At 51.7% G+C, this 25,290-nt stretch overlaps 1 protein-coding gene across 1 annotated transcript in view; it reads right to left on the reverse strand.

Moving 5' to 3' along the window:
- COL4A1 (collagen type IV alpha 1 chain) overlaps nucleotides 1-25,290 on the reverse strand; it is a 149,302-nt gene that overhangs the window by 17,068 nt on the left and 106,944 nt on the right. Inside the window, exons 21-41 of the mRNA XM_060129547.1 lie at nucleotides 24,274-24,438; nucleotides 21,249-21,344; nucleotides 19,203-19,286; nucleotides 18,591-18,661; nucleotides 14,742-14,933; nucleotides 14,009-14,177; nucleotides 11,660-11,752; nucleotides 11,465-11,569; nucleotides 9,638-9,735; nucleotides 7,481-7,631; nucleotides 7,161-7,274; nucleotides 6,340-6,507; nucleotides 6,132-6,221; nucleotides 5,169-5,321; nucleotides 4,917-5,015; nucleotides 4,716-4,805; nucleotides 3,303-3,442; nucleotides 2,738-2,864; nucleotides 2,563-2,643; nucleotides 2,005-2,103; nucleotides 808-858 (exon numbers count right to left, since the gene is read on the reverse strand). Of these exons, the coding sequence (XP_059985530.1) occupies nucleotides 808-858; nucleotides 2,005-2,103; nucleotides 2,563-2,643; nucleotides 2,738-2,864; nucleotides 3,303-3,442; nucleotides 4,716-4,805; nucleotides 4,917-5,015; nucleotides 5,169-5,321; nucleotides 6,132-6,221; nucleotides 6,340-6,507; nucleotides 7,161-7,274; nucleotides 7,481-7,631; nucleotides 9,638-9,735; nucleotides 11,465-11,569; nucleotides 11,660-11,752; nucleotides 14,009-14,177; nucleotides 14,742-14,933; nucleotides 18,591-18,661; nucleotides 19,203-19,286; nucleotides 21,249-21,344; nucleotides 24,274-24,438 (2,436 nt within the window). The remainder of the gene's footprint in view (nucleotides 1-807; nucleotides 859-2,004; nucleotides 2,104-2,562; nucleotides 2,644-2,737; nucleotides 2,865-3,302; nucleotides 3,443-4,715; nucleotides 4,806-4,916; nucleotides 5,016-5,168; nucleotides 5,322-6,131; nucleotides 6,222-6,339; nucleotides 6,508-7,160; nucleotides 7,275-7,480; nucleotides 7,632-9,637; nucleotides 9,736-11,464; nucleotides 11,570-11,659; nucleotides 11,753-14,008; nucleotides 14,178-14,741; nucleotides 14,934-18,590; nucleotides 18,662-19,202; nucleotides 19,287-21,248; nucleotides 21,345-24,273; nucleotides 24,439-25,290) is intronic.

The raw sequence follows: 25,290 nt of genomic DNA on the forward strand, positions 1-25,290 counted from the left end.
AGCTACACCATGGAACACGACTCAGCAAGAAAAAGGAATAAACTATTGACACAACGAACAGCACAGGTGACTCAAATTCATTACGCTGCGCGAATGAAGTCAGGCGAAAACATACATGCTGTAGGATTCCGCGAATGTAAAATTCTAGAAAATACAAGCTCATCTACAGTGTCAGAAAGCAGACCAATGGTTGCTTGGGGGGCAGGTCGGGGTGGGGACAGGAAGGAGCGGAGGGGGGGTGACAAGGCAGCCCAGGAAACTTTTGGGGTGACGATGCATTCACTGTCTTGAACGAGCTGATATTTTCATGGGTGTGTACATATATCAAGATTTGGCAAATTGTACACTTTAAATACATGCAGTTTATTAGATGTCAGTGATACCTCAATAAAGCTGTTTTAAACAAACTTTTTTAAGTGAGAGCTTGTAGAAAAAAACCCTGCATGTTGTTTTAAACATATTACCCCAAACTTGCCAACGAAATGACAAAATTCTAGGATTGCTTCAAGGTTATTAAGAAAAAGTAAGGGGAGGAAACAGGGTCACTACCTAGAAGGATGGTTGGGCCCACCCTGGGATTTCCCCCCACTTCCCCCCCACCCCACTTCACAAGGCTATGAATCCGAAACACACACGCCACACAGTGGTTTGCCACGAGCCAGTAGAAAGTGGCAATTCGACTGTCCCAGACCCATAATCTACCACCCATGTCCACGTGCTTCCTTGTATCTGCTCGCCTTGCTCTGCCAGTGCCACGTGTATCAGCAGTTAGTTGAAAAGGAAGAACACGTTTAGCAAATGTGTTACCTTTCTCTCCTTTGGCCCCTGGAAACCCTGGGAATCCTCTTCCGGGTAGACCTACAAGATAAAGGTAAGAAGTCCTGTTTATCTCTCCTAAAACAGCCGAGTTGCAGGAACAGCACAAAGCGATATCCACTCTTTGCACCGATACCATACACTATTTGCGAAACACAGAGAAATTAGTCCGTTGCACTTTGCAGGTAAAATTATATTACTACAGTTGTTCTAAGATACCCTTGACTGGATATATATACATAATTTAGTACATTTTCCCAAGTACCTTTGAGCCCAGAACCATTATAGCATTTAGGAGAAACGATCTGTACAGATGGGTACTTATTTCCCTTTACTGTCTGGAGACTCACCAATTGGCTTTTCTCAGATGACTATCCAACTAACAGCTATTCGCAAAGGCAGTGCACAGAGCCAGTGATATTTGGGGCAGCAGACACCAGGGAGTCCACAAATGTGAGTAAAGCACGTAAGGGAAGATTCAAAGGGGGGAAGTAGGTGTGGAGGCATTTCTTACGAACTATTTTTATAGGAAAATGAATGTACATAATATAAACATAAGGCTCATAGAATGAAAGAAATGAACTTTAGGAAGAGACCAACACTAACAGCCATGGATCTCCCTCCGTGCTCCTCTCCAGCACTATTTCCCTCCCTCCTCCTCTCCAGCACTATTTCCCTCCCTCCATCCCCCTGACTGAGGGCAACCTGTTTCAAACTGTCTGTGTGTCACCCTCTTGCTATATACGAATATTATTACGTGTGTGATTGTCATCATCGGAGCCCACAGCTCACACTTTTGCCCAAGTTGCTGTGCCCCCATCAGTAACAGGAGCAGATTCTGGGGACTGAGAATATTCCCAGGACCGTTCCTCTAAAGGGGGAAAGGCCAGGCAGAGAAGGCAGTGGTTTGGGCTTTCTACGGTGTCTCCTTCACTCACCACTGAGAGCTCAGGCCATTTTAAGGGTAGGTGCCCATAAGTATTTGTGGAATAAATGAACATCCTCTTTCCCCTTTTCTCATCCAATCCTGCCCCACTTGCCCACATTGTTGCTTAAATAGCTGTAAGGATGTAACTTACGTCCAGCTTACAGCCAGCTCCGGTCACTTAGCATGGAATGTAAGTCTCTGGGAGATGTTTACTCCAGAGCAGAGTCTCATTCTGAAAGGGAAATGAGAGCCCAACATACCTGGTTCACCCTTCTCTCCTGCCGACCCTGGGAATCCGTCACTGCCGGGCTCCCCTTTCTGGCCGGCCGGGCCCGTGAGACCAGGCGTCCCAGGAAGACCTCAAAGAGAAAGGTCAGATCGGTCAGGCATGGAACCTATCACGGCACCGTGATCTGCATGTAAAATGCACCACTCCTGACATTTTTCCAGGGAGCTGTACCTCCCACCCCCTATCATGCCCAGCCTCCCCGAGGTTACTCCTGACACCCCTTCAGAAGGGACCCTCATGCGGCAACACCACCACTGCACTGTGACCCCCTAAAGCTGGTGAGAGTGGAGAGAAAGGACATCCATCTACCGTGCCGAACAGGAAAAGTTTCTAGACCCCATTGGAACCAGCTGTAAAAGCAGTTCTAGGTCTAACTGGTGGGAAGACCCTAGAAGTCCCCGTAGACTCAGTTTGCTCATCTGGAAGTGGAGGTGTGAGCCCAGCTGGTCATTCAGAGGTCACCCAGCCTTGAGGCCCCTTGGCTTCTTCCCCACAGGCCCCCATCTGTGTCCTAAAAAGTGGTCTCTACCTGCTTCTCCTTTGATGCCAGGGATGCCATCCAATCCCGGGAGGCCTTTGTCACCTTTTTCTCCAGGCAACCCGGGGCTTCCTAAAGAAAAACCAAAACACCAGAATTCCCATGACTTTGAGTTTCTCTCTGCCATCCTTGAACCCCGAGATCAGGAGGAGGCCGGCTCACTTACCTGGATAGCCAGCACTCCCTGGTGAGCCTTTGGGGCCCGGAGACCCGGGCATCCCTGGGATCCCACTGCTTCCTTTCTCTCCCTTCTCTCCAGGGCTTCCTGGAAAACCTGCTACCCCTTGGTCTCCCTGTGGGTGAAAATTGGGCCCATTAATGTCATGTGTGTCCTTGGACATGCGTCTGGAGGTGCTCTCTGTATACATGGGACTGCAATGACTATCGCGTGGCAGAATTCCACTTCCAGCTTTCTAAGGGGAGAATCAAAGCCCTCTGAAAATGGAGGAAAAACTAGAAACCCAGAGCAAAGAGCAGTTGCCTGTTCTGCTTCTCGTGTTCCTTCTCCATTTCTCCCCATGATAACTCGCTACCCAAGCTCTCAGCACGTCCCGGATCCTCCTTGGGGACACAGGCCATGGATAGAAGGGGGAGGCAGGGAGACGTAAAAATCAACTGGAGAAACCGTTCTGTGTTATGATTCATCGACTGTGTGGAGATGCTCAGTAAACGTTCCTCCAAAGCCTTTCTGCGGGGATGGGTGGGAGGGGCTTCCGCGGGGATGCTGTTACCTTTTCCCCGGGCCGTCCTGGAATCCCAATGCCAGGTAGACCCGCCTGCCCTTTCTCTCCTTTTGCTCCCTTTTCTCCAGGTGAGCCAGGGATGCCCTGCAGGCCAGGGAGGCCAGGCACACCTTTTTCTCCAGGTGTTCCTAGAAACACACACAATTGAAACAGAATGTGTGCTTAGCAGGTGCTAACGTTAAAAACAGGAAAGCGTCTCAACTACCGGCCAAGAATGAGACGGAAGAACAGGTATCCCCTCATTTCTCAAGTTGTAGTGATCCAGGCAGGCGCCAGCCCCCCAGACCACATTAGAACCACACAGGAAACGTTCCTCCTGTCTTTTAAAGACAATCACGTTACAAAGGGAGAAAAAAATACATTAACCGCTTAGCATGCTTCCTTTCCCAACAGCATTAAACACGGCTTCTGTGTCTTTCGTTCGGTAGTCAAACCTCATTATCTGAATGAATCAGAGGGGGCGAGAGGCAGGCCATGGAGAGTAAAAGTGTACCTGCTTCCAGGACGGATGTGGGCAGTCAAACTAATTTATTAATAGGTACCAGGGGAAGCTGGCTTATGCCCGCCCCTGTAACTGACCCTCTGCGGCTGCTGGCTTGGTTGTTAGGGGCAGCTGTGAGTCGGCTGGTGATGCTATTGTAAGGAGAACTTGGATATTAAATTGCAGCCAAGGCCTGGGAGATTACTGCAACAAAGGGAACCCTGGTTGTTTTATTGCAACCAGCATCTGCCTAGCGGACTGAATGACAGGCCCAAGAGATTCGTTGCAAAAAGAATTTAAGAAGCCTTACTGCAGCCGCTGGTTGTTTATAGCTCAAGCAAAGTGACAACACGCCTCGCAAAGCCTTGGGAGGAGTGAGGGAGACGGGCTGGCTGCCCTGACTTCCTGCTCCAGGCAAGTTCTAAGAAGCAGTAGCACCTGGACCATCGGGGCCTGAGCCTTCCACCTGCTGCCTCTGCTCTGGTCGCTGTCACTGCCGCAAACGCTGATGGCAAAGCCTGGGAGGCCAGCTCGGGACCAGGGCAGAGGAGCCCAGGGGATTCTTCTGAGCTAATGTCAAAGGGCTTTACAGGTACGAGCTGCTTGCGCTGACACAACTGAATGGAGAATTAATCACCTCCTCGACGGATCCACGTAGACGGATCACTTGGAGGTAACTGAAAGGTCATAGTGCACAGCCCGTGTTCTATTTTATTAAACTGTGACGGGTTTTGTTTGTTTGCTTGTTTACCACCATCCGTAGGCAAGAGACCACACAGGATTGAAGATGTGAGTCTGTGTCAAAGACACGTCTCCCTGGATTGCGTCCTCCGTGAAGCGGGTCTCACCCGCAGACTCGTCCCACAAGCACCACATGTACAAGCACTGGAAAGGAAACTCCTTTCCTAAACCCCACATACCTGGCAGGCCCATTCCACCAACCGATCCTTTGGGTCCAGGAAGTCCCGGAGCACCTGGGGTCCCACTTATGCCCGGATCACCTTTAGGTCCTAGAATCATAAAGAGAAAAACCCAACAGGTCAACGCCCATGAAAACTGCCAGGTGACCTCTCCCCACACGAGCCCCTGCAGAGCTGGCGACCTTGAACTCCCTTCCATACCTGGCTGCCCAGGGTGTCCTGCCTGACCGTCCTTTCCGGGCACTCCTGGGGTTCCAGGATCTCCCCGGGATCCTTTATCACCAGTTGGGCCGATTTGTCCTGCACGACACACACACAAAAATAGTGACGACCACGTCTGCTTAAAATAAGACAAACTAGAAACACAGGTTGGTCTGACATCACGTGTGAAGAACTGAATAACTCGTTAGACACCCTCTCTCCCCTCCGAAGGTAAACTGTCCTCCGCGTTACCTTTTTCTCCTTGGTCTCCCTTCTGGCCTTTCATGCTGCCCATGTCCACTTTATCCATGGAGCCCGGCTTGCCAGGAAGACCCACATCTCCTTTATCACCCTTGAAGCCAGGGTCTCCCCTGGGTCCCGAGCTGCCCGGGAAGCCGTGGTCCCCTGTAGAAAGAAGACGAGGCACTGAGTGACCCCTGGCCAAGGGCCCCCAAGGCAGTGACAAGTGTGCTGTTCTTTCTGGCCAGTAGAAGCAACTGATAAACAACCTATATAGAACTAACAGTCTGTCCAAAAGTGGCGTTAAATGGCGAGGGTCCGAGTTACCCGGAAGAATGTGACAGCAGGGAAATGAACAAAAAAGCCATTTTCTAGAATTCATTATTTGCTAGTAATTCCAACATAGGAGACTTCACTTATTAGTTTAAATAATTTATATTTTCTCTCCTTCTCAAATACCTTCACGACATCTGCTCAGTGGCCCCTCAATTCTATATGAAAGAACAGAATTTTCCTGTTCAACTAAACAAATGACCATTTTTATGTTTCACATTTGGAGTCAATTTCTTTTTTAAAAACAGTATTTGAACCAATTTCAAATATTAAGATAAGAAATAAAAAGTAAGACTTGTAAACTTCCCCTGTTTGCTAATTGGATTCCAAAGACTCAGTTGCTGTGACTGAATCTTCGAATGACTAAAAATACCACCATTTCTCAAAAAAAAAAAACCAAAAACTACCATGCCAACAAGGAAACCCGGAAACCTGTCTTCTCTCTGACTTTTCGGCAGGGCACAGCCCTTCATCCCCAGGACCCCTGAGTGCCTCCTGGAAGAGGGGGTCTTCCGGACCCTAGCTTGATCTTCTTTCCCAGGCCTCTTGAAATGAACAATGATCTACGACTCTTGGAGAATTTCCCACAAGATATCGGGACACAGACACGGGATGGGCTTTTCCGGAGTCACGGCTGCCTACCTTTTTCACCCGGCAATCCCGGCACACCCGCTGGTCCTGGCGAGCCGGGCTGCCCGGGGGTCCCCATGACGCCCATCTCTCCCTTGGGACCTGTGGCCGGATGGAAGGACTGTGAACGCTGATGGCAGATGCCGAGCGAGGGTCATGAACAAGACCAGGTGAGGCGTCTCCCCAGCATCCACTTGGGTGGAGTTCACAGGTCATTTACCTGGGAACCCGGGCTGTCCAGGTGTGCCCTGCTGTCCAGGGATACCAGGCAGCCCCGACTGTCCCGTCAGGCCGGGGAGCCCCTGAGGCCCTTTGTCTCCTTTGGGGCCCGGCATGTCCAGGCCTGGGAATCCGGGGAAGCCCTTCTCTCCTTTCACTCCAGGGGGGCCTGAGGTGGGGAAGAGAAAGGGGGCGTCAGCAGGATCGACAGGGTGTCCTGCAGCATCCTGTACCCTGTTTAACTGTTACTTTCTGCAGAAGGTGTGTAGCCGTGCCCACGTCGGGGGTAGAGGGAAACGGCTTCCACCTTCTCAGATAGTGGTGTTTGGGGCCATCGGTGGGCAAACAACATCCCAAGACAAAGCCCCGCCTACCTGCCGTGAGCCGTCAGCAATTCCCACCCGGGCCCCTCCGCAGTATTCAGACCTAAGCCCAGCTTCTCCACGGTGTCTCTCCCTGGCTGTCCTGCCCTGGTCCACCCTCTCTGTCTCACTTCTAGAATGATTATTAAAGGCAAAGGTAGCTTCCAGACACGAACTCATTTTGTTTAAGTTACCTACAACTTACTAAACGTCTTATGGAAAGGTAAGATAGAGATACCGATCCTTCTAAATTAAACGGAAAAGGTAAAGAATATACAATATAAAGGGAGGTGTCTTTGGCACATAAACCAAGCTCGGAGGGAGGAGAAGAAAGGCGCCTGTGACCTTACGTGTAAGCAAACAACCAAACCTACAGCCACAGAATAGAACTGCCTTTTCCCCCTTTTAGTCACAGATTATGAGTTAGGGGAGGGAACATCCTGGAAGAACGTAGTATCACCTGATGACCCTGGGAGGCCCTGTCCTCCAGGGGGTCCCATGGCTCCAGGAGGGCCTATTCCGGGGTCTCCAGGAGCTCCTTTGGGGCCTTGCAATCCAGGAGGTCCCGGGTCACCTGGATGGGGGAGAAGTCGTGAAGGCACCACACGGGGCACAGCGGGGTCGGCGCCTGCCACCCACTCACGCCGCTCGCCAGGAACCCGCCTAGAATTTTCATCATTCACTCAGCAAACGTTGACTGGGCCCTGAGAGGTGCTCTGCGGACACACCATAAACAGACCCCGTCCCTACCACAGGCTGGATTTGCCCGTACGAAGTTACCTCTGATTCCCTGAAGGCCTGCAGGGCCAATGGCGCCGTGCTCCCCAGGAACGCCTGGTCCCCCGACGTTTCCCTTCTCTCCAGGGGTGCCGGGGATGCCAGGGAGTCCCGGCAGACCTTTGAGTCCCGGCAGACCAACTCCAGGCTCGCCCTGGAAACCATGAAGCACAGAGAAGCCAGTGACCCTCAGAGCCCGCGATTTTATCAGGCCAAGGGCGTGCGTGTTAACCGATGCTGCCGGTGCATTTATAAGAACGGTATTTGTCCCACCTTCCAGCTGGCAAAGCTTCTTCCCACCTATTGTTGCCTTTCAATCTCACTACAAGCCGAAAGGGAGGTAATTTTTATTATTTTCTTTCCACAGAGGAGGAAAGCCAAGGCTCCCCGGTTTGGACGGCTTGTCCACAGTCAGAGAGGCAGGAGCTCCTTCCGCTGGGTCTCGGCCCCTCGACTCTGCCGCCCTGAGTCTACACAGAGGGAACAACACCCAGCGTGCTGTGCGGCCAGCGAATGGGTATTAAGAGGTGGAAAGTTCCAGGACTGGAACAGAACTCCATTTACTTCGTTTTTTTGATGAAATGAAAGCTCTCATGTCAAATTAAACGTTTAAAACCTTTTCATGAATCAAAGGGCTTTGACCCACACAGATGATTAAAAATAAAGGCAGTAGTTTGAGGGCCTGAAGGAGCACACCCCAATTTAAGCACTGACAGGCCGTGTGAAGCAGAACGTGCACATCATGTCATAGCGCCCCCCCCGGCATCCCTGAAGGCAACAACTTCCAGATGACGACCAGGTGGAGGTGAGCGGGCAGAAGCAGCGTACCCACACGGCCCTGCGGTGAAATTCGCAAACTGGAGGGAACTCAGTCCAGGGGATCTTGAAAAAGCTCAGTATTTTAAATCGTAAACCAAATCCTTAATTCCAGTTCCATTCGGCATCTACTAGCTCGTGAGCCGGTGTTTGAGGCGATCTACATACTGCGGTCACTGACTCACTTTCACACCCAGTGCGGGTCATCAGGGGAAGGCGGGGGTGTGTCACATAAAGAAGGCGTCCTTGGGCTTCCCTGGTGGCGCAGTGGTTGAGGGTCCGCCTGCCGATGCGGGGGACACGGGTTCGTGCCCCGGTCCGGGAAGATCCCACATGCTGCGGAGCGGCTGGGCCCGTGAGCCATGGCCGCTGAGCCTGCGCGTCCGGAGCCTGTGCTCCGCAACGGGAGAGGCCACAGCAGTGAGAGGCCCGTGTACCGCAAAAAAAAAAAAAAGAAAAAAGAAGGCGCCCGAAGGCCACATGCTCCACGTCAGCCACACGGGGCAGGGACACCACCTCGGGTCAGGCGTTCCTCAGAAGGAACCTTCCCTGGCATCACCGAGGCACAGCTGCCAGCGTGCACCCCCGCCCACCCCCAAGGCGAGGGCAAGGGCTCTGTGTCGGCAAAGGCGCATCTCCTGGCCGTGGCCTTTTCCCAGGCAGGACAGACGCCTTCTGGCAATTTCAGTTCCTTTCCTTACGATCAGGACGGGAGAGGATCTAACCAACAGTCACCTGTACTTGCTGAGTATCAGCAAGCAGCAGAGGGGTGTTCGAGGGCAAAGAGAAACCCGATGTCACACTAGTCCCGGGGTCCCCGACCAGGGCCCTTTGCCCCACGGTGACACTGGGTAACGTCCGGAGGTGTTTCTGGCGGTCACACTGGGCATGCACGTCGGGGTGCTCCTTTCGCATCTGTGGGTCGGGGCCACAGAGGCTGCGAAAGACCCCACGGTATTCAGGGCAGCCCCACCACGAGGAATTATTGGACCCGAATGTCAGTATCACTGAGGCTGCAGCCCGCCCTGCTGGGGGCTGTTAGGTCACTCAGGACAGTGGCTTCCAAACAGCTTTCTCCTTCCACTCGTGATATGACACACACTGTACCTGAGACCCAGGACACACACAGAGCCCACTCACAAAGCAGGAACGAGTGATTCTCCCCAAAATAGGCACGACCGCGTGCCACCCCGTGTACTTCGGTACTTTCCATCTGATGCTATTTCGTTCAAACACAAAACACGCTGACCCAACATACCGTATGAGATTAACAGGCCACAATGTATGGGTCCAATTAATCACAAGGATGGGGAAACAGCAATCCAGCGAACGCCCAGTACCCACCTTTTGGCCAGGCGGACCTGGGTTGCCAGGTAAGCCATTAAAACCTTGGCGACCGGGATTTCCAGGAGGTCCAGTGTCTCCAGGTAAACCGTCAACACCTGTTTGGAAGAGTCAAAAAAAATCATTCATGTAAAAATACCGTTCCCTACTTTCTCCACTTCTTTTACACCTGCTCAGATGAACCTAAACAGATCTGAGGGCGCCAACAAGGAAGAGGAGACCATCCTGGTCCAGGGAGCTCGCAGCGCCGGCCGCCCCTTCCTCTTTCTCCCTCACACCCGCCCCCTCCCTTCCTTTTCTTCTAAGCGCCTAGAACTTTTCTCTCCTATCCGCTCCTCACAAATGAACCAAACCCAACCCAACCCAACCGGCGTTTGCAGACTGGGAACGGCGATTTAAACTCTGCCAACTCCGAGTGTCGCCTGGTTAGAAATCCAGCCCGGATATCCCCACGCAGACCCGCATCTTAACAAGACCCTTCGTGATTCCTGGACACGTTCGAGTTTGAGAAGCACCACGTTAGACCACCTGTTCTCCAACTGCACCACACTGGAGGCATGTGGGGACATTTAGAGACTGGGTCCCGCCTCTGATGGGCTTTCTGACAGCTGCCCATGTGGCTATAAACGGCAGCAAAGTGTGAGAGCCGTTGGGCGAGGCTCTCTCTCTGTGTGATGGAAGGTTGGGGACACGCAGTGATCTGCAAGCTTGCAGAAACACAAACCTGAATCGCCCGTGGTGTAGGGCTGCTGTTTCGAGGGGCCTGACAGACAGTGCACGTAACTCCAGGCAGCTTCGTGCGATGTGGGCAAAGGGTCTCTGATTAAGGAGGCCTTCCTCAGCTAAATTCTACCTGCCGTGATGGCAGTGGTCTGATTCTCCCATGGAACACGCAGGAGGCCTGAGCACTGCCCCTGTGATGCTGGAGGGTCACTGGGGGGCCTTCTGCCCCATGAACCTGGCAGAAGTGGCCATGAGTGCGGCGGGCATCACGCGGCTCCCGGAGAAACAGGCCGCTGCCTCCAGTCCCCGAGCTCGAAGGCCTGCAGCCTTGAGAGTGGGCGCGATGCAGAGCCCTAGACAAGAAGCCCGGAGGCTGGACAAGTCTTTAAACTAAGTTTTGGTGAAACGGCGGTCAAACTGGGGTCGGGATGCCGGCCCCGAGGGAAAAGACGTGCCCCTCACTGCTCACAGCCCTTCTGGGCTCTGGACCAAAGTCCCTAATGGCCAGTCTGCATATCAGTCTCCCTGAAGGACTAAGAAAGCAGCAAAAAGGGTGAAGCTGTCCTCTTTACTTCCTTACAATTTTCAGAAAGAAGTACTGGTTCTGGAACATCCACGCGTGTGAGGGCCTCTTCCCCAAGAGCAAGGCCCCCCCTCATATTCACCGCACCATCCCCCTGCCCTTCCCCGCCTTCCAGCCCAGCCTGGCCCAGGTCCCGGCGGGCTGTGTGCTCCCTTCACGGATGAGAGAGAGACCCCCCTGAGGGTAGGTTTAGGCAAACATGGCATCTGCCAGCTCCCTGGGCAGCTTGGGGTCCTTAAGGTCCCAACCCCTTCCCCCCAAACCACTCGGCTGGGAGCACACGTCACCCATCGCCTCGGTGACCGGAATCGCCAGGCTGCACACCGCGCAGCTCTTTCGCTAACTCGCACATGGTGTGTTTACGTCCACCGCCTCTTTTCTCCTAGAACTCACGTGAGGATGAGCGGAGAGACCACAGCCCTTGCTGCTAACCAGCCGGGGACGGGCGCCACCACTGGGGCCCACGCGGGCAGTGGCCAGAGCAGCGGCCCCCCCAAAGCTGCCTCGTCCTGTGGGTTTACCTTTGGGGCCGGGAGGTCCTGGAAAGCCAATCCCAGGCTGGCCGACTGAACCCTTCTCTCCAGAGAGACCCGGCCTTCCCGGGGTTCCAGGAAAACCTCGGTCACCTACGGTGAGAAAGACCAATGGTCAGCGTGAGAAAAACGGGAGCACATTTCCCCCACCCCAAGCCTCCAGGTGAATGAGACGCTGAGTACCTTGGGGCCCTTGGAACCCGGGGGACCCCGGAAGTCCTGTTGCTCCAGGGGGACCGGGTAAGGGCATGACCTTTCCTTCTTCACCCTTGGGACCTGGGGAGAAGAGCAAAGGACACAGCGTGAGGGCTGCCGCGTCACGTCCTCGTCTGCTCGCCTCCATCTCCTCCTTCTCCTCTTCTAGACTCTCTCACAGAGAGCGCCTCTTCTCCCAAAATGTCCAAAATGACCTAGACGTTTGTTTGACACAAGAATCCTTTAAGCGTCCGAAACAAGGGTCACGAAAAGCTAAAAACTCTACAGCAACAAACAGCGAGATGACCCTGGTATCAATTAATCTGCCTCAAAAAGTCAGTCTTTTCACCGTTCTCAGTGGCTCGGACAGGACTGGTTCTAAGTTGCTGTGATGCCCACATTTGGTGGGAAGTTATCTTCACGACGTGCCCCGTGGGTGATATCGTTACCCTAACAGTGAGCTGCACGGTTCTGCGGCATCTCCAGCGCAGCCCCGGGTGCCCGTGCCTACGAGATCCACTGGGTGTCAGGATTGAGCTGTTACGAAAGGACCTAAGGGCTCATCTCCACTGAACCTTCACGTACCTTAAAGAACTCAGGATCTGAAGGGCCTCCCGGGGACAGCCAACACTTGCTTTAGCTACAGACTGTGGGAAGCACCAGGGCCTGACCCCAACACATCTTTGCTATCAGCTCCAGCCCTGGGAACAAGGCTTTTATGACCATCAGACTAAACACAGATCTGGCAGATCAAAGAAGTCGGGTTTCTAATCCCAAAGCTGCCGGGGTCTGGACGGCCAAGGAACCCTCCAGAATGTGGACAGCTGACTGACAGCACTGTCAGCATTGCCTCTTTCGGGAACCCTCTTCCCATGCCGTCAAGACGTATCTGTACGCGTCCCACTGGCTTTTCTGATGGTAGTTCCTGGCCGAGAAAAAGAAATCTAATTCCTTTGTACACGCTGCAAGTGTTCAGATTCCGGAAGCACGAAGAACACTTGAGATGGTGATTTGGGAATGAGGAGTGTGGCGTTAGTGATCAGAGGCCCCTTTCTGAGACCTGGGGTGTTTCTAAGTCAAACCCAGCATGTTCCTGCCCTGAAAGGAGTCGTAAGAGAGACGTTCCCGGGTTCCTCGCTAATCAAAGAACACTCATCAGTGGAGTCCTCGCTTAGTGAATAACCAACGGTCACCTGACGATATCAAGAACCCATCCAGTGAGGCACTGTACTTGGACCTCCGTCAGGGGCTGCTGATGTGTTCTGTATTATGAAGCTGACAAACGCTACACTGGGTCTTCATAAGGAAACAACAGTTCCCAGTGGGGACAGGAAGTGGCGGAACTTGGGCTGGATACATGGCTCGGGACAGAATCGGCCAACGTGTGAGAACAAGAAGGCCAGACTGTCATCGCTGCTGAGTCTCTCCTGTTGGAAACCTCGATCTTCCAGCTCCTTAGTTACTATGCTTCTCCAGGCTTACCGGCCACACACCTTTAATCACCCCAAGTCACCTTTCATTCATTTCTACAACTCTTACTTAAGCCATCTTAGTCACAGCACACGTCCTTCTGTCCTCTGTGCCCAGGCCGTTCCTGGCCTCTTCTCCTCCAGGTTTCCTAGGCAATGATGTCAATGTTCCATTTCTTCCCAGAATCATCTTCAACTAATAAGTCACTGACGGTCTACTGTGTGCGGGGCCCGGGGACCCCCCCCTTTCACTTCCGTCCCTGAAGATAAGCCCGTCGTGAGGATGCAGTGGAGCGCATCCGTGGGAAACCCTCACGCAGCCCCCTCCCACGTTCTCCACCAAAGCCCGGGCGGTGGGCTCCAGGAGGGCGGGCAGCCTCTGAGTTGCTTCCTCTCTGGTCGCTTAGCTCAGCGCGTGGCACACAGAACCACGTGATAAAACAGTCAACAAACGGCTGGAACTACCCCGAAATTCAACAGCCAAGTCCAAGCAGCTGTGGATCAGTCAGTGTGTGCACATCAGCAGAAGGGTGAAGGTAAGTATGTGGCTTGGGATACACAGAAGCCAAAAGGGACCGCGCATCGGGGAGAAACAGAAAACGGGCTCAGGCTGGTGTCACTTCCACACGGAAGGCTGACCTTCTCTGCTGCACATGGCGTACTTATTTATAAGGAAATCACCTAGACCTTCAAGTTCCTGTCATCTAGATCCTACATGCCACTGGCCCATCTCATAAAGGAAGGAACGAGATACAGAAACGCTAAGGAAAGGTTGCTCAGGTCACATCCCCCCCTCCTGGCAGGACTGAAACCAGACCCACGTCCCCATGTCGCTGAGCCCAGGGCACTGGAGGTCCTCAGGCCTCACCTGGCAGGCCTGGGGACCCGGGGTTTCCCGGAAAGCCCATCTGTCCTTTGTCACCAATGGGGCCAATAGGGCCAAACCCTGGAGGCCCAGGAGGGCCGACGTCACCACGGCTGCCGGGGAATCCAACTCCTCCCGGGGGGCCACGTTCTCCTTTTAATCCTACTGAACCCTGAAGCGAAAAGAGAAAAAGACGAGTTATCAGCAGACATACCAGCACTCCAATCCGCGTCGCATTTTTCCACCACCCGTGGTAAAACGTGCCGGAGTTTAACTAGCTGTGCTACTTATTAACTTCAACCCGTCTGCAGAGGTCACCTTGTAGTTAATAAATGAAACCGGCATTCTCTCCTCTAGGCTGAGCAAGCGCCCTCCCCACCCACACATAAGGAGACACTCCAAAGAGGAAGGCACTTCTATCTGGAATCTTCTTGGAAAGGGTGACTTGAACGCCGCTAACTTTAAAATTCACCTCCCGGCCGACATATGGAGGTCTTTTCAGTTCCCCCAGCTGCATCAGAAGACACTGACCCCTTATCACCTAATCGTGCAAGTCAGGGCTATCACACCTAGGTTTACAGACTACAGCTTTCAAGTGAACGTGAGACAAGTTCGTTTACAAGGACCCCCCTCCCCGAGTGAAAACAGGTCGACGGGAGACCAATTCCTCCTTCTTCCATTCTTTGCATATCCGTCATCTGTCAAGCGCACGTTCAAAGTCTGGGAATCAACATACCGGGGAGCCTTTGGGGCCGGGCAGACCCGGATGGCCGTCTCTTCCGGGAGAGCCTGCTCTCCCTGGCATGCCGGGTTGGCCTGGGAAGCCTGGATCTCCTTTGTCACCCTTGAGTCGAATATCGAAGTAAATCTCGCCAGGCTCGCCCTTGGCTCCTGGCTGGCCCATCAGCCCCGGCACACCTTGCGGCCCCTGCGAGGACAAAGCCTTGTGAGGCCGCCACCGAAGACGCCCAACCGTAGAGCAAACCAGCAGCAGGGAAATCAGGACGCCACCTTGGAAAGCGGGGACGGGTTTAGAGCTCCCTGCTCCCTGTGTAGGAGCAAAAAAAGCCAGCAGCTCTGTGACAGAGCCCTGAGCTGACCTCACTGCTGTGCTGCCCTTAAAAAGCCTCTAGTAATGGAGACGGGGACGGGGCGGGGGAGTGACGGAGGAGCTCTGGGCTCAGCCCGGAGATCAGTCCTTAGGTAACTTTCTTGTCTCTTACAACTGCTGACATTCCCAAGAACAGGTCGGCTACGGTTGGAAGGGGCTGGATGTGCGATTCCCTGGGCCCAGGAACCAGAGAAGGAGGCTGAGAACAGCCGCGTTCCCTAAGTCTGGTCAGTGCTGAAATCACACAGCTTGCCTTTCACGCTCACAGCCCTGATTCCGGAAGAGATGAGGAGGCCCAGAGCGCGCGCAAAGAGGAAAGTCGGGGAAGCCAGCTCTGTAACTGGGATGTGGAGCTGTCAGCAGAATAGAATTAACTTCCCCAAGAGACACACGGGAACACGTCTCTGTTCCTGGAAAGGGGAATCTTCAAGGAATGCCCACCCCCTAGATGGTTCCCCCTCCAGGTCCCCTTGAGAGTGGGATTCACCAGGAAGAGGCCCAAGGCTTTAAACAACTGTCTCAGTTACCTGTTCTCTGAGAGAGGGATCTCTTCAACCTCCCCGCTCACCTGGCAGAATTTAAACCCTTGTGGAATTCATGTTGTTTGAATTCCTTTTTGTAAACTCCCTTTGAAACGGTTCTTGGATGTAGGTGAACCACAGTGCGTGCACACGCGTGCACGCGCGCGCACGCACACACACACACACACACACACACACACCTCTGTGTGTACCTATAATATGTATGCCTCAAAGTACTGGACACAGCTGGTCGGAGCTGGCCCTGAGCTGGAAGTGCCCCTTGTGACAGAGGACCCTTCACTCAGATCTACTCGGGGAAGGAAGGGGGAAGATACCCAATCTATCGTATTTACTCTAGTCCCACTATCTCCACCAGCCACCCGCCAGGAAGTCTAGCAGAGGACATGGAAAATTCATTATCTGGTTGAAAGCTGCTGTGGTATTTTGTAGCTCTTTCTCTCTAGTTAACATTAGCTCCCGTGCCTCCCTAAGGCCCAGCGAACCTTGGAAGCCCTTCCGCATAGGCCCAGGTGGGCTTCTCCCGTGTTTCCTCGGTGTACTGTATGGTCCTCGTTGCTCTATTAGGGACATTTCCTTGCCTTCTGTCTCTCCACTAGCCTTTCAGGGCTGTGAGGGCAGGACCAAGGCTTCCTGTCTTTGTGCCCTTAATGTCTGCAAGAGGGAGGTACCGGAGGATGTGTATGTCGAGCCAGCAATGTTCACCAATAAAAAGTAAATGCCAAGGTAAGAAATGACAACCAGTGCACGTTCTTCTCAAACCAGAAGCACCCCTTATGTTACTTTATGTAGATTCTTCACCGCTTAGAAGTATAGTATCTTCTGATACTATGAGCACAGGGTGAGAAAAATACAAGTTTTTATTTTCATACTGATGACCGTATGAGTCATCGTTTTATTTAAGGGAGAAATCTAGGATTTCTTTGAAAATTGACATTTACAACCCTAGGACATCTCATGCGGATTCTTTGCTGAGCCTAAGTGATCCAAGGGTCTTTTGAAGCACATGCCCTAGGATAAATGTCAGGGAATCAGACGCTGCCTTGGAAGTTTGCCATTGGCTACATAAATTGGAGAAGATCTGACAACTCGTGCAGACTGCTTCTAGAGAGTGGTGCCCCTACGGGCAAAGTGGGGAGAAGTTCGTTTCAATTAACACAGGTCACTCCCAGTGACCCCAGACCTGCCCGGGGGCTGGGCTTCGTCATCTCAGCCTGGAACCCGCCTCTTGTGGTCTGTCCTCCTTTCCCCAAATCGAACCCTCAGCTTTCAGAGGACGTGTCCCAGAAACGCTACCTAAATCAAAGGCAGCATCAGAGCTTTCTTCACTGGAATCTACTTTCCAGTTTGCTCCGCTGGTTTGTGAAGCCTCCTTTAGCCTCCAGCCAAAGTCGAAATAAGGGTACCACATTTCTGAGCTAGTTAAACCACGGAGCTACGATATAGCATCTAATAAAAGGAAAATTATGATCTCTTAGGTTATTTACCCACAGAACAATTTTTAGAAGTGTTCTCCCTCTACACCAAGAACGATGCTCCCTGGATGGACAAGGCATGGGGACTCGCATTTTTTGTTGTACATTTTCTTTGTTTTTTTCTTTATCATGACTTCTCCTCAACCATCCTCCTTCCTCTTTTCTCATTCATATTGGATTTGGGGCTGGGGAGGGGCGGGTGTCTGGACTGGGTTCCAGGCAGAGTTGAGGCAGGAAGTATTCCAGGAAGGCTGAGTAGATAAAGACCGTGCCCAGACTATGTCTGTTGCCTTCAAAGTTGTTCCCACTTTGATCCCCACCACAGTCAGAGTTCCCAGCTTTGTGAACTTCCAACTTATTTAGAAATATGTTAAACAATTGCGACTTCTAACTTAGCTCCCCAGGCACCGGGGAAGTTCTGGAAAGCAGAAGCCCATGACTTAACTTCAAAAGGAGAAAACTATTGCTGGATTCCAGCTGTTTCATTCCTATTTCAACTCACTTTTGCCCTGACCTGCTTTTACAGAACCTTCCAGAAATATCTTCTTAAATTACAAATGTTAAAGACCTACAAACAAAAAAGAATAATGCTACAGATTTGACTTTCCATTTACAGCAAAAGAAAAGGAAAAAAAGGAATGAAAGAAATTGTAGAAACCGGTTAATGCTTAACAGAACTGAGAAGCACAAAGAAAATAGGAGAACAAAGCCCAAAGGCTTAAAAGCTTTAGAAATAGAGCTGATTACATGCACAAAAAGATAACGTCCTTCAATATTTAAGATTATTACTATAATCTGCTATTCAATGGCTTCTTTTAAAACAACGTAGAAAGGTTAAGAAAATGGTGTTCTGTCTAACAGAAAGGTTTCATGTCCTTGTGATCGAGATATTTCATTTATAGATTTGAAAAAGTGTCTTTGCCATAGATGTTGGTGATAGTTTTCAAATTCTGTACCTGTAAGAAGAAGAAGAAGAAAGGAATAGTTCAAGTTCGTAGAGGAAAATCGGCCAGTTCTGCTTCACTGCCATAGACACCATCAGCGCTGACCTTATTCACTGACAAGCTTTAGATTATCTGGTGTGAGAATGGATGATTGTGTAAAAAGACAACTCAACAGTGTGGCTGCTAGAGGTGACCCTTGGTGGTACCAGAGACCCTGCGGGAAAGTGACCACCAGCACTCTGTCGTGCCTGGAAACAGGCAAGTGGCGACTGGATTCTGACCAGGTGAGAAGAAAGGCAAGTTGGGGTGCAGGTTCTGGATACAATGGTCCTACTCATCCTCAGGTCAATCAGTCAGGAGAGACACGGGGAGTGATTCTAACTGCTCGACAAAGTCATCCTTTACCAGCTCCCAAATAAAGCAGGAGTCCACGTGCAAATGCAAAGATACATGCCTTTGCTGGTTTGCTCGGTGGCAACTTCGTATATGTCTAGGAACTCAGACAGGTTTACTTACAGGCAATCCTTCAAGACCATCCCTGCCGGGTAAACCTCTGTCGCCCTTGGCCCCTGGCTGTCCTGGGAAACCTTTCGCAAGAGACAGAGGAAAGATTCAGCACATTGTTGATGAGACACTTTCTAAGAGCTCAAAACATTTTTACCTTTTCAAGATTCAAAAGTGCAAACATCTTTATACTAAGTGGATGACGTTTGAAGCAGCTCGAGACAGGAATAACAAAAATGCCCAGGATGGGCTCAGAAGGGGGACGAGTGAGCCCCAAATGCACACAAGTAACACTGACGCAGAATGGCTACAAACCCCTGCCCGCACGCCCAGGGGCCACTTAAACCAAGCAGGTAACCCCCTCTGAGATAAGGAAATTTGCAGAGCTGCGTGAACCATACGCTGCTATCCTTTGACGAGGAAATCTTTCCGACACTGAATTTGTAAGTCATCTTGATAATTTTCAACAAAATGGACAAATCCTAGAAGTGCGGCTTCACGTTCTCATCTCGTGTTTTAGTTGATGGAGAAAATCAGGTCAGGGAGTAAGATATGCTTCACTGTGAAGGTTCCAACCCATCGAAGCAAATTCTGACCTGGTCCCTTTCACAACTGGGGCCTTACCTATTTCTCCGGGGGGTCCCTGTGGCCCTGGGGGCCCACGAAGTCCTGTTGAGTCACAGATGAGACAACTGTCTCCTTTTTGACCTAAAAAAGGAGACACGGGGTATTATATAGAACAGGGGAGCAGAATTATATAGAACAGTGACAGCACAGGAAAGGGAAGAGGAGGCCACCTTTTACCTAACACCCGCTCCAGACGCGTCCATCTGCCAGTGGCCGCGTGTCCCTGACACGGGGCCCACCCTCCGCCCTCAGCATACATCACAGGTAACCACGGGTGCCCTTCTAAGGAATCCCATCCTTCCGCCCTGCCAAGGCACAGGCCCTGCCTCACTAAAAAGTGGTCCAGAACTCCATTTGCCCATCAGCCTGAGATGACTCGACTCTATCATTTTATCTCTAATTCTAAAACTTCCCAACATCTTTCTCTTTGATTTTGTATTTTTTAGCCAACTGCACATGTAACTCCTGGACTTTAAACCTATGTTCCAGGCTGACAAATGACAGATGGGAGTAAGAAGGTACAAAGTCCAGGGCAAAGACCTGACCTGACATGGAGGACCCAAGAGGAGAGGGACCCCGGCACATGAAAATGGGAGGAAATGCCTTTCTTTGGAAACTCTAACCTCTTACATCGTGATTTTCAAACTAAGCTAAAAGGCCTTCGAGTGTCTTAGATGTGCGTGTGTCCTGAACCTTGAATGTCAGGTTTCTAGGCACAGGTAAGGCAAACAGAGAGCAGAGCACACGTGGAGGAGCTGTCACTCAGGGATCACAGAGGCTGGGTTGTGTGCCCCTCATCCCCTCACCCTGACCGGCACCCCAGCCCCAGGCACACCCCACACCAGGCCCCAGTGTCGGGAACAAGGGCAGAACAGGAGCGCGTCAGTGGGAGGGAGGGATGCACTGTTAGTTGCCTAGTAACCCAGCCAAGCTGCAGGTGCTATGGGATCCGCGGGTGTCGGCTCCTGAGGCTGGAAGTGGACGGCGGGGAGACCTCACACCGCAGTCTGGGCAGGGGGACGGCTCCACTGCAGAAGCGCGACGGCACAGGAAGAAAGGGGCTCCCCTTAGGAGCCGGGGGATGGACGAACACACCTCTCAGTACAAAGGACCTTCTGGCCACTGGCTCCATCACAAAATGGGACGGCCCACCTCAGAAAGTGCTAAGCAACTGGTAACTAGGGAGATTCACGAAAAACAAGTGACACGCCAACCGGTGGCACGATCCTCCCCGCTTGAATTCTAAGATCACTTTCATCGAAGGTTCTGCAACTTCCATGGCTGTCAAAATTCTAAGACATCTTCCATGCATTTGAGCTTCAGACTTTGGAAGAGCAAAAATTCTTTGCGATCCAAAGCCAGAAATGGGACCCACAGGGATCAGTTTTGGGGGGCCGCCCTCTCTTTGTTCTACTCCCTGGGTATTAAGAGACATATACTGAATAACTATGGGAACATCCTTTGTTTACTCCACTCTAAGACGGGACTGTTTGTGCAGTGATACTTCATCGTTCCCAAGATAGTGAAGGATTAGGATGCGTCCCGCGTTGGCATGACAGACGACGCTTGAAAAGGTTAAGATAAAACTCAGAGCCAAGGGTGGAGGTGGCGGATTCGTCAGCACAGATCTGCTCACACTGATTACGGAAACTGGGATTGAGGGGTGGTGAGCCTTCTGTACACACTTGGGATCCGGCTTCAAGGAAAGACGTGCATTCTTGGAGAATGCAATCTCTGACTTTGAACCAAACGATCGCAGGAAGGTATCAGTCTGAGAATTTAACCTGCTGACCCCACAGAGGGTAAAGAACAGGGACTCTGACTTGAGGGCCCGTCTCCCCGTTGTCTCCCAGGTGACAACTGTCTCTTCAACGCCCAACAATCTCAGCAGAGCTGTAGGGAGACACATCTGAGGCATGGATTTTGAGGACAGCTTCAAATAATGGGAGAAGATACCCACGTCCACTCAAAGCCAGGAAGTATGTAGAAATGTATCCCACGCCCAAGCACAATCAGCATTTTTTTTTAAATTAAATCTCTTACCTTTTTCTCCAACTTCGCCTGTCAATCCCGGCTGCCCCGCACTTCCGGGAGGACCCTGGTCACCTGGCGGCCCGGGCTGGCATTCCACAATTCCATCTGCAATGGATGTTTAACAATTAGAGGGTCACTCCCACCCAACTGAAGCTATAGGTGTTTTCACCCTCTCTTGATTCAGTCTATTACAAAACCAAACTTTATTTAGGTTATTTGGCAAGTATTAGAAATCCAGCCGTGGCCGGTTTTGAAACAATCCTAGTACGTTAACTTGTAAAACGTGACCAGCGCACACAGCGTCCGCCCATGCCCCGTCACGAGCCGTCGATGCTAAAGTTTCTATTTTACAGTTCTAATGCTTATTTCAGCTCATCAGCCCTGTCCTGAAACCGACTTCACGTTACCTTGCAAGGCACACACCATCGCCCTTACGTCACAGATTAAGAAACTGAGGCTCAAAGACTTAAATGCTTTGTCCACAGAGGTAGGAACCTCTGTGAAGTCAACACAGAGACTTCAGCAACGTTATGCCTTTTTTTCCTCCTGAGCAAACTTACAGCGAAGTACTCTTTATTTTAGAGACACAGACCGCCCGTGGGAAAACACCTCTAATTGTTTGTTCCTATTCAATTCTGAGCATCATTGATGTGCAGAAGCATGAAAATGAACTGCAGTGACACAAACACCATCCGTTATGGGTTCTAGTAAGAAAAAAGTATTGTTTTCGAATATACACAGTGATAAGAGTTTATATTTCCTCCTCCAATATGTTTGAAGGAAAATGGCAGAGTGCGTGCTTGAACGCGGCACCGGTCACAATCGTAGCCCGGACATTCACGGCGGCAGCTCCTGCAGCCCCCAGCTCACACATCAGCTCCACAGGGATGGACAGAGGGTGAGAAGAATCCCCCAGCCTTTTGGGCTTTTCACAAGGGATGCTGGGGCAATGGTGGGTGTGCTCTCCCCAAACACAAAGGCCTAGAAAAGAGCCCAAACTTCTCCGTCTGATGACTTTGTTTAGAGCTCAGAGGAAAAAGTTTCAAGTGTGTAAGAAATGAAGTCCAGGGGTTTTTTGTTTGCTTGTTGATGATGTCTTCCTGGGAGCTTCTCTGAATAAAGCACAGGTGAGGAGGAACCCTGGGGCGGCCGTATCTCTGCCCTGGGTCCTCCGGCTCCGGCCGGCTCCTTGGTGACCCCATCAGTCTTGAACAGAGTGGAGTCGTTTTTATGCTTCAAAAAGCTTCTCTAAATTCCTTGCCTGGGAAGAACTCATTCCCAGACCTGCAAGCTGAGGTGGCTGGACTCCCCGATTCTGGAAACACAGGTGCGTGAACACTGACAGGTGTAAAATTATTACTTTTCCAGAATACACCTCCTGCCAGCCTCCTCCCCATCAGAATCCCTACACACCCCTGGTAGGAAGGCAAGTTACCATCCTCATCAAAATGAATTTTAAATAATTTTAAGTCTAAAGCAAGAATACAGGGACGTGTCTGAGGAGTTCTGAAGGGCAAGTTCAGGTTCGACGTTTACACGGTCTGCTCAGGGAGGCTCGGCCGTCGAGGGCGGGGAGAGCTTCAGCCACATGGGACCAGAGCCCAGGAGCGGATAGGGCTGTAGGCGGCTCCACGCTCCCTGGGTAATGAGCAATCGAAGGGTCCCAAGGTGGCGACTCGTTAAGATGCAGCCTCTTTAACGTGCACTGTAAACGTGTGTAAAAATCTCATCGATAAATGATCACTCAGCACGCTGTGAGTGTGAATCACCTAATCGGCACAGACTGGAAAGGGCAACCCGGAAGCCTGGAGGGTACCTATCACAACGTATTCAGCCGACACATCCTACACAATTCACAGCAGGGAGAAGTTCAAGTCTTTCCATGAGATTTGTTCGCTTTCAGAACTGGCAAACTGCGAATATGAAAAAAAGGTTCTAGATCTCCCCAGGGTTGGCTCTCTCGCCAGGGTCTTTGCCGATCACTCTTATTAAAGCTAGAACCCACGCACGGCCCAGACCTCTGTCTTCCCTTCCCGGCTTCCTTTCCTCCTGGATTTGTCACCTCCTGCTACCACATAATCTACTGATACTTATTTACTTGATTTCTGTCTCAGAATGCACGCCCCAGGAGGACAGAGTTGTTTTGTGGGCTTTGTCACAGGTCTTAGGGCAGCACCTGGCATATCGTAGGCACGCCAATGTTTGTTGAATGAGTAAGTGACCAAGGAATGAACAACAGGTCCGAGGAAATTCACGCTGATCTGTTCCCAGTGAAGATTCACATGTGGAACCGCTTGTTCCATCCAGTCCGTATCTGGCTCCCTATGTAGCTTCATCCGTGAGAAGTCCTTTCATGGAGATGGGTCTGCATTCCAGCAAATAAGCCACCCGGCACCTACAGCATGGAGACCCCCTTCCCATAACCCACACAGGACCCGTGCCTCAGACTCCCGGCTGAGCACACGCTGGAGGTCTGAACTTAGGCCCACTGGAACGATTAGTTTAAATCCCCTCCAAGTTTCTTTTATTTTGCATTGCAATTGCCTTGGAGTCACAGAGCCCCCTTCACTGAATCAAGAGGTTCCTGTTCTGTGCTCAGCTTTGATAGTGGGCAGACGAGAAAAATCCAGGTAAACTACCATTCAGATTTGAAGTCACTTACAGACAAAGCAGCCCCTTCTCTGTGTGTGTGTGTGTGTGTGTGTGTGTGTGTGTGTGTGTGTTAGTACCAGCTTGTGTCTCTAGATGAACAGAATGCGTTCCTTTCCCAGTAAGAACCCTACAACTCAACTGGTTTGCTTTCTAACTTTAGATGCTGGTTAGGTTGGCCCCTATTCCTCTAAACTAGTTTCATTCGTTCACTCTTCCTTTCTGCAGTGACTAGCTTTGCAAAGACAACTAAGTGAGATGCGAACAACTCATAAGTTGCTGGACACCCAGCCTCTGGCATGACACCTTCCCCAGCCCAGCTTAGCCCTGCCCCCCATCTGTCCTGGACAGGACACCATGCGAAATGGACCCAGAGGGTACTCACTTGTGTGGCCTGGCTGCCCAGGGGGGCCGGGGGGCCCAGGGGGGCCCGGTAGCCCATCCCTTCCACCTGGTCCGGGCAAGGACACGCCTGGCAAGCCCTGGTCGCCTTTCTCTCCTCTTTCCCCGGGGAAGCCGGGGGGACCACTCAGCCCTGGTACCGGGAAGCCTGAAACCAGAACAGAACTCATGGACACAGCACAACACCAAGTGTCATGCCGACAGCACACACTGGTTACGGTCAACTCTGTTCACGGGAAAATGACCATGGCTGAAAGGGGAACTGCTCTGGACAAGTGAGAAACTGCATTTGCTTCTCACCACGCAAATGCTGTTGGGCAAAGGCTCCCTACAAAGTAACTGCAAGGAAAAGGGGCTCATTGTGTCGACATTAACATCTGTGGATCTCCTTCAGTGCAAATAGTGTCCCCAGTAGGTTAGAGAGAGTACTTTCCATTTCTGCTTAGAGAATACAGAAAGGCGTAAGAAATGTCCTTAAACGAAGCAGACGTGGACAGGAGGCAAAGTGGGTGGGAAGTGTGTTGGAATCAGCTACAGAGCAGAGTCAGGACAAGGGAGACAGCCCTGGGGAAGAGCGCAAAGTCAAGGGGGAGACCAGAGCTGCGCACCGGAAGTCGCGTTCAGCCACTGTGAGTTTGGAGGGGACAAGATCAGAGGACCCTGTGACAGCCGAGAAGGGTTCTGACCTAGTGCTTGAGACACACCGGTCCAGTAGGCTGCAGGTGAAGTGACTCTGTGCTCCGGAGAGCAGAGAGCTGGCCTCTGGTCCCAGCATCCGGCCGACAGGTGCAGGGGCGTGAAAACACACGGATGAGGCGACACGGGAAGAGTCAGGGCAGAAGGAGCCCCGAGGAAGGACGGACAGACCCCCCAGACCCCAAAGGTGGACTTGAGTCCCAGGTGAGAGGCTGTTAAGTTGCTGAACCCGCAAGCACCGCACGTGAAAGAACTGGAGGCCATCCGCGTGGGCTCCAGCCCCATCCCTACCCCAGAACTGGTG

This window comes from Lagenorhynchus albirostris, chromosome 18 (assembly GCF_949774975.1).
Source record: "Lagenorhynchus albirostris chromosome 18, mLagAlb1.1, whole genome shotgun sequence".
Taxonomy (NCBI): Eukaryota; Metazoa; Chordata; class Mammalia; order Artiodactyla; family Delphinidae; genus Lagenorhynchus; species Lagenorhynchus albirostris.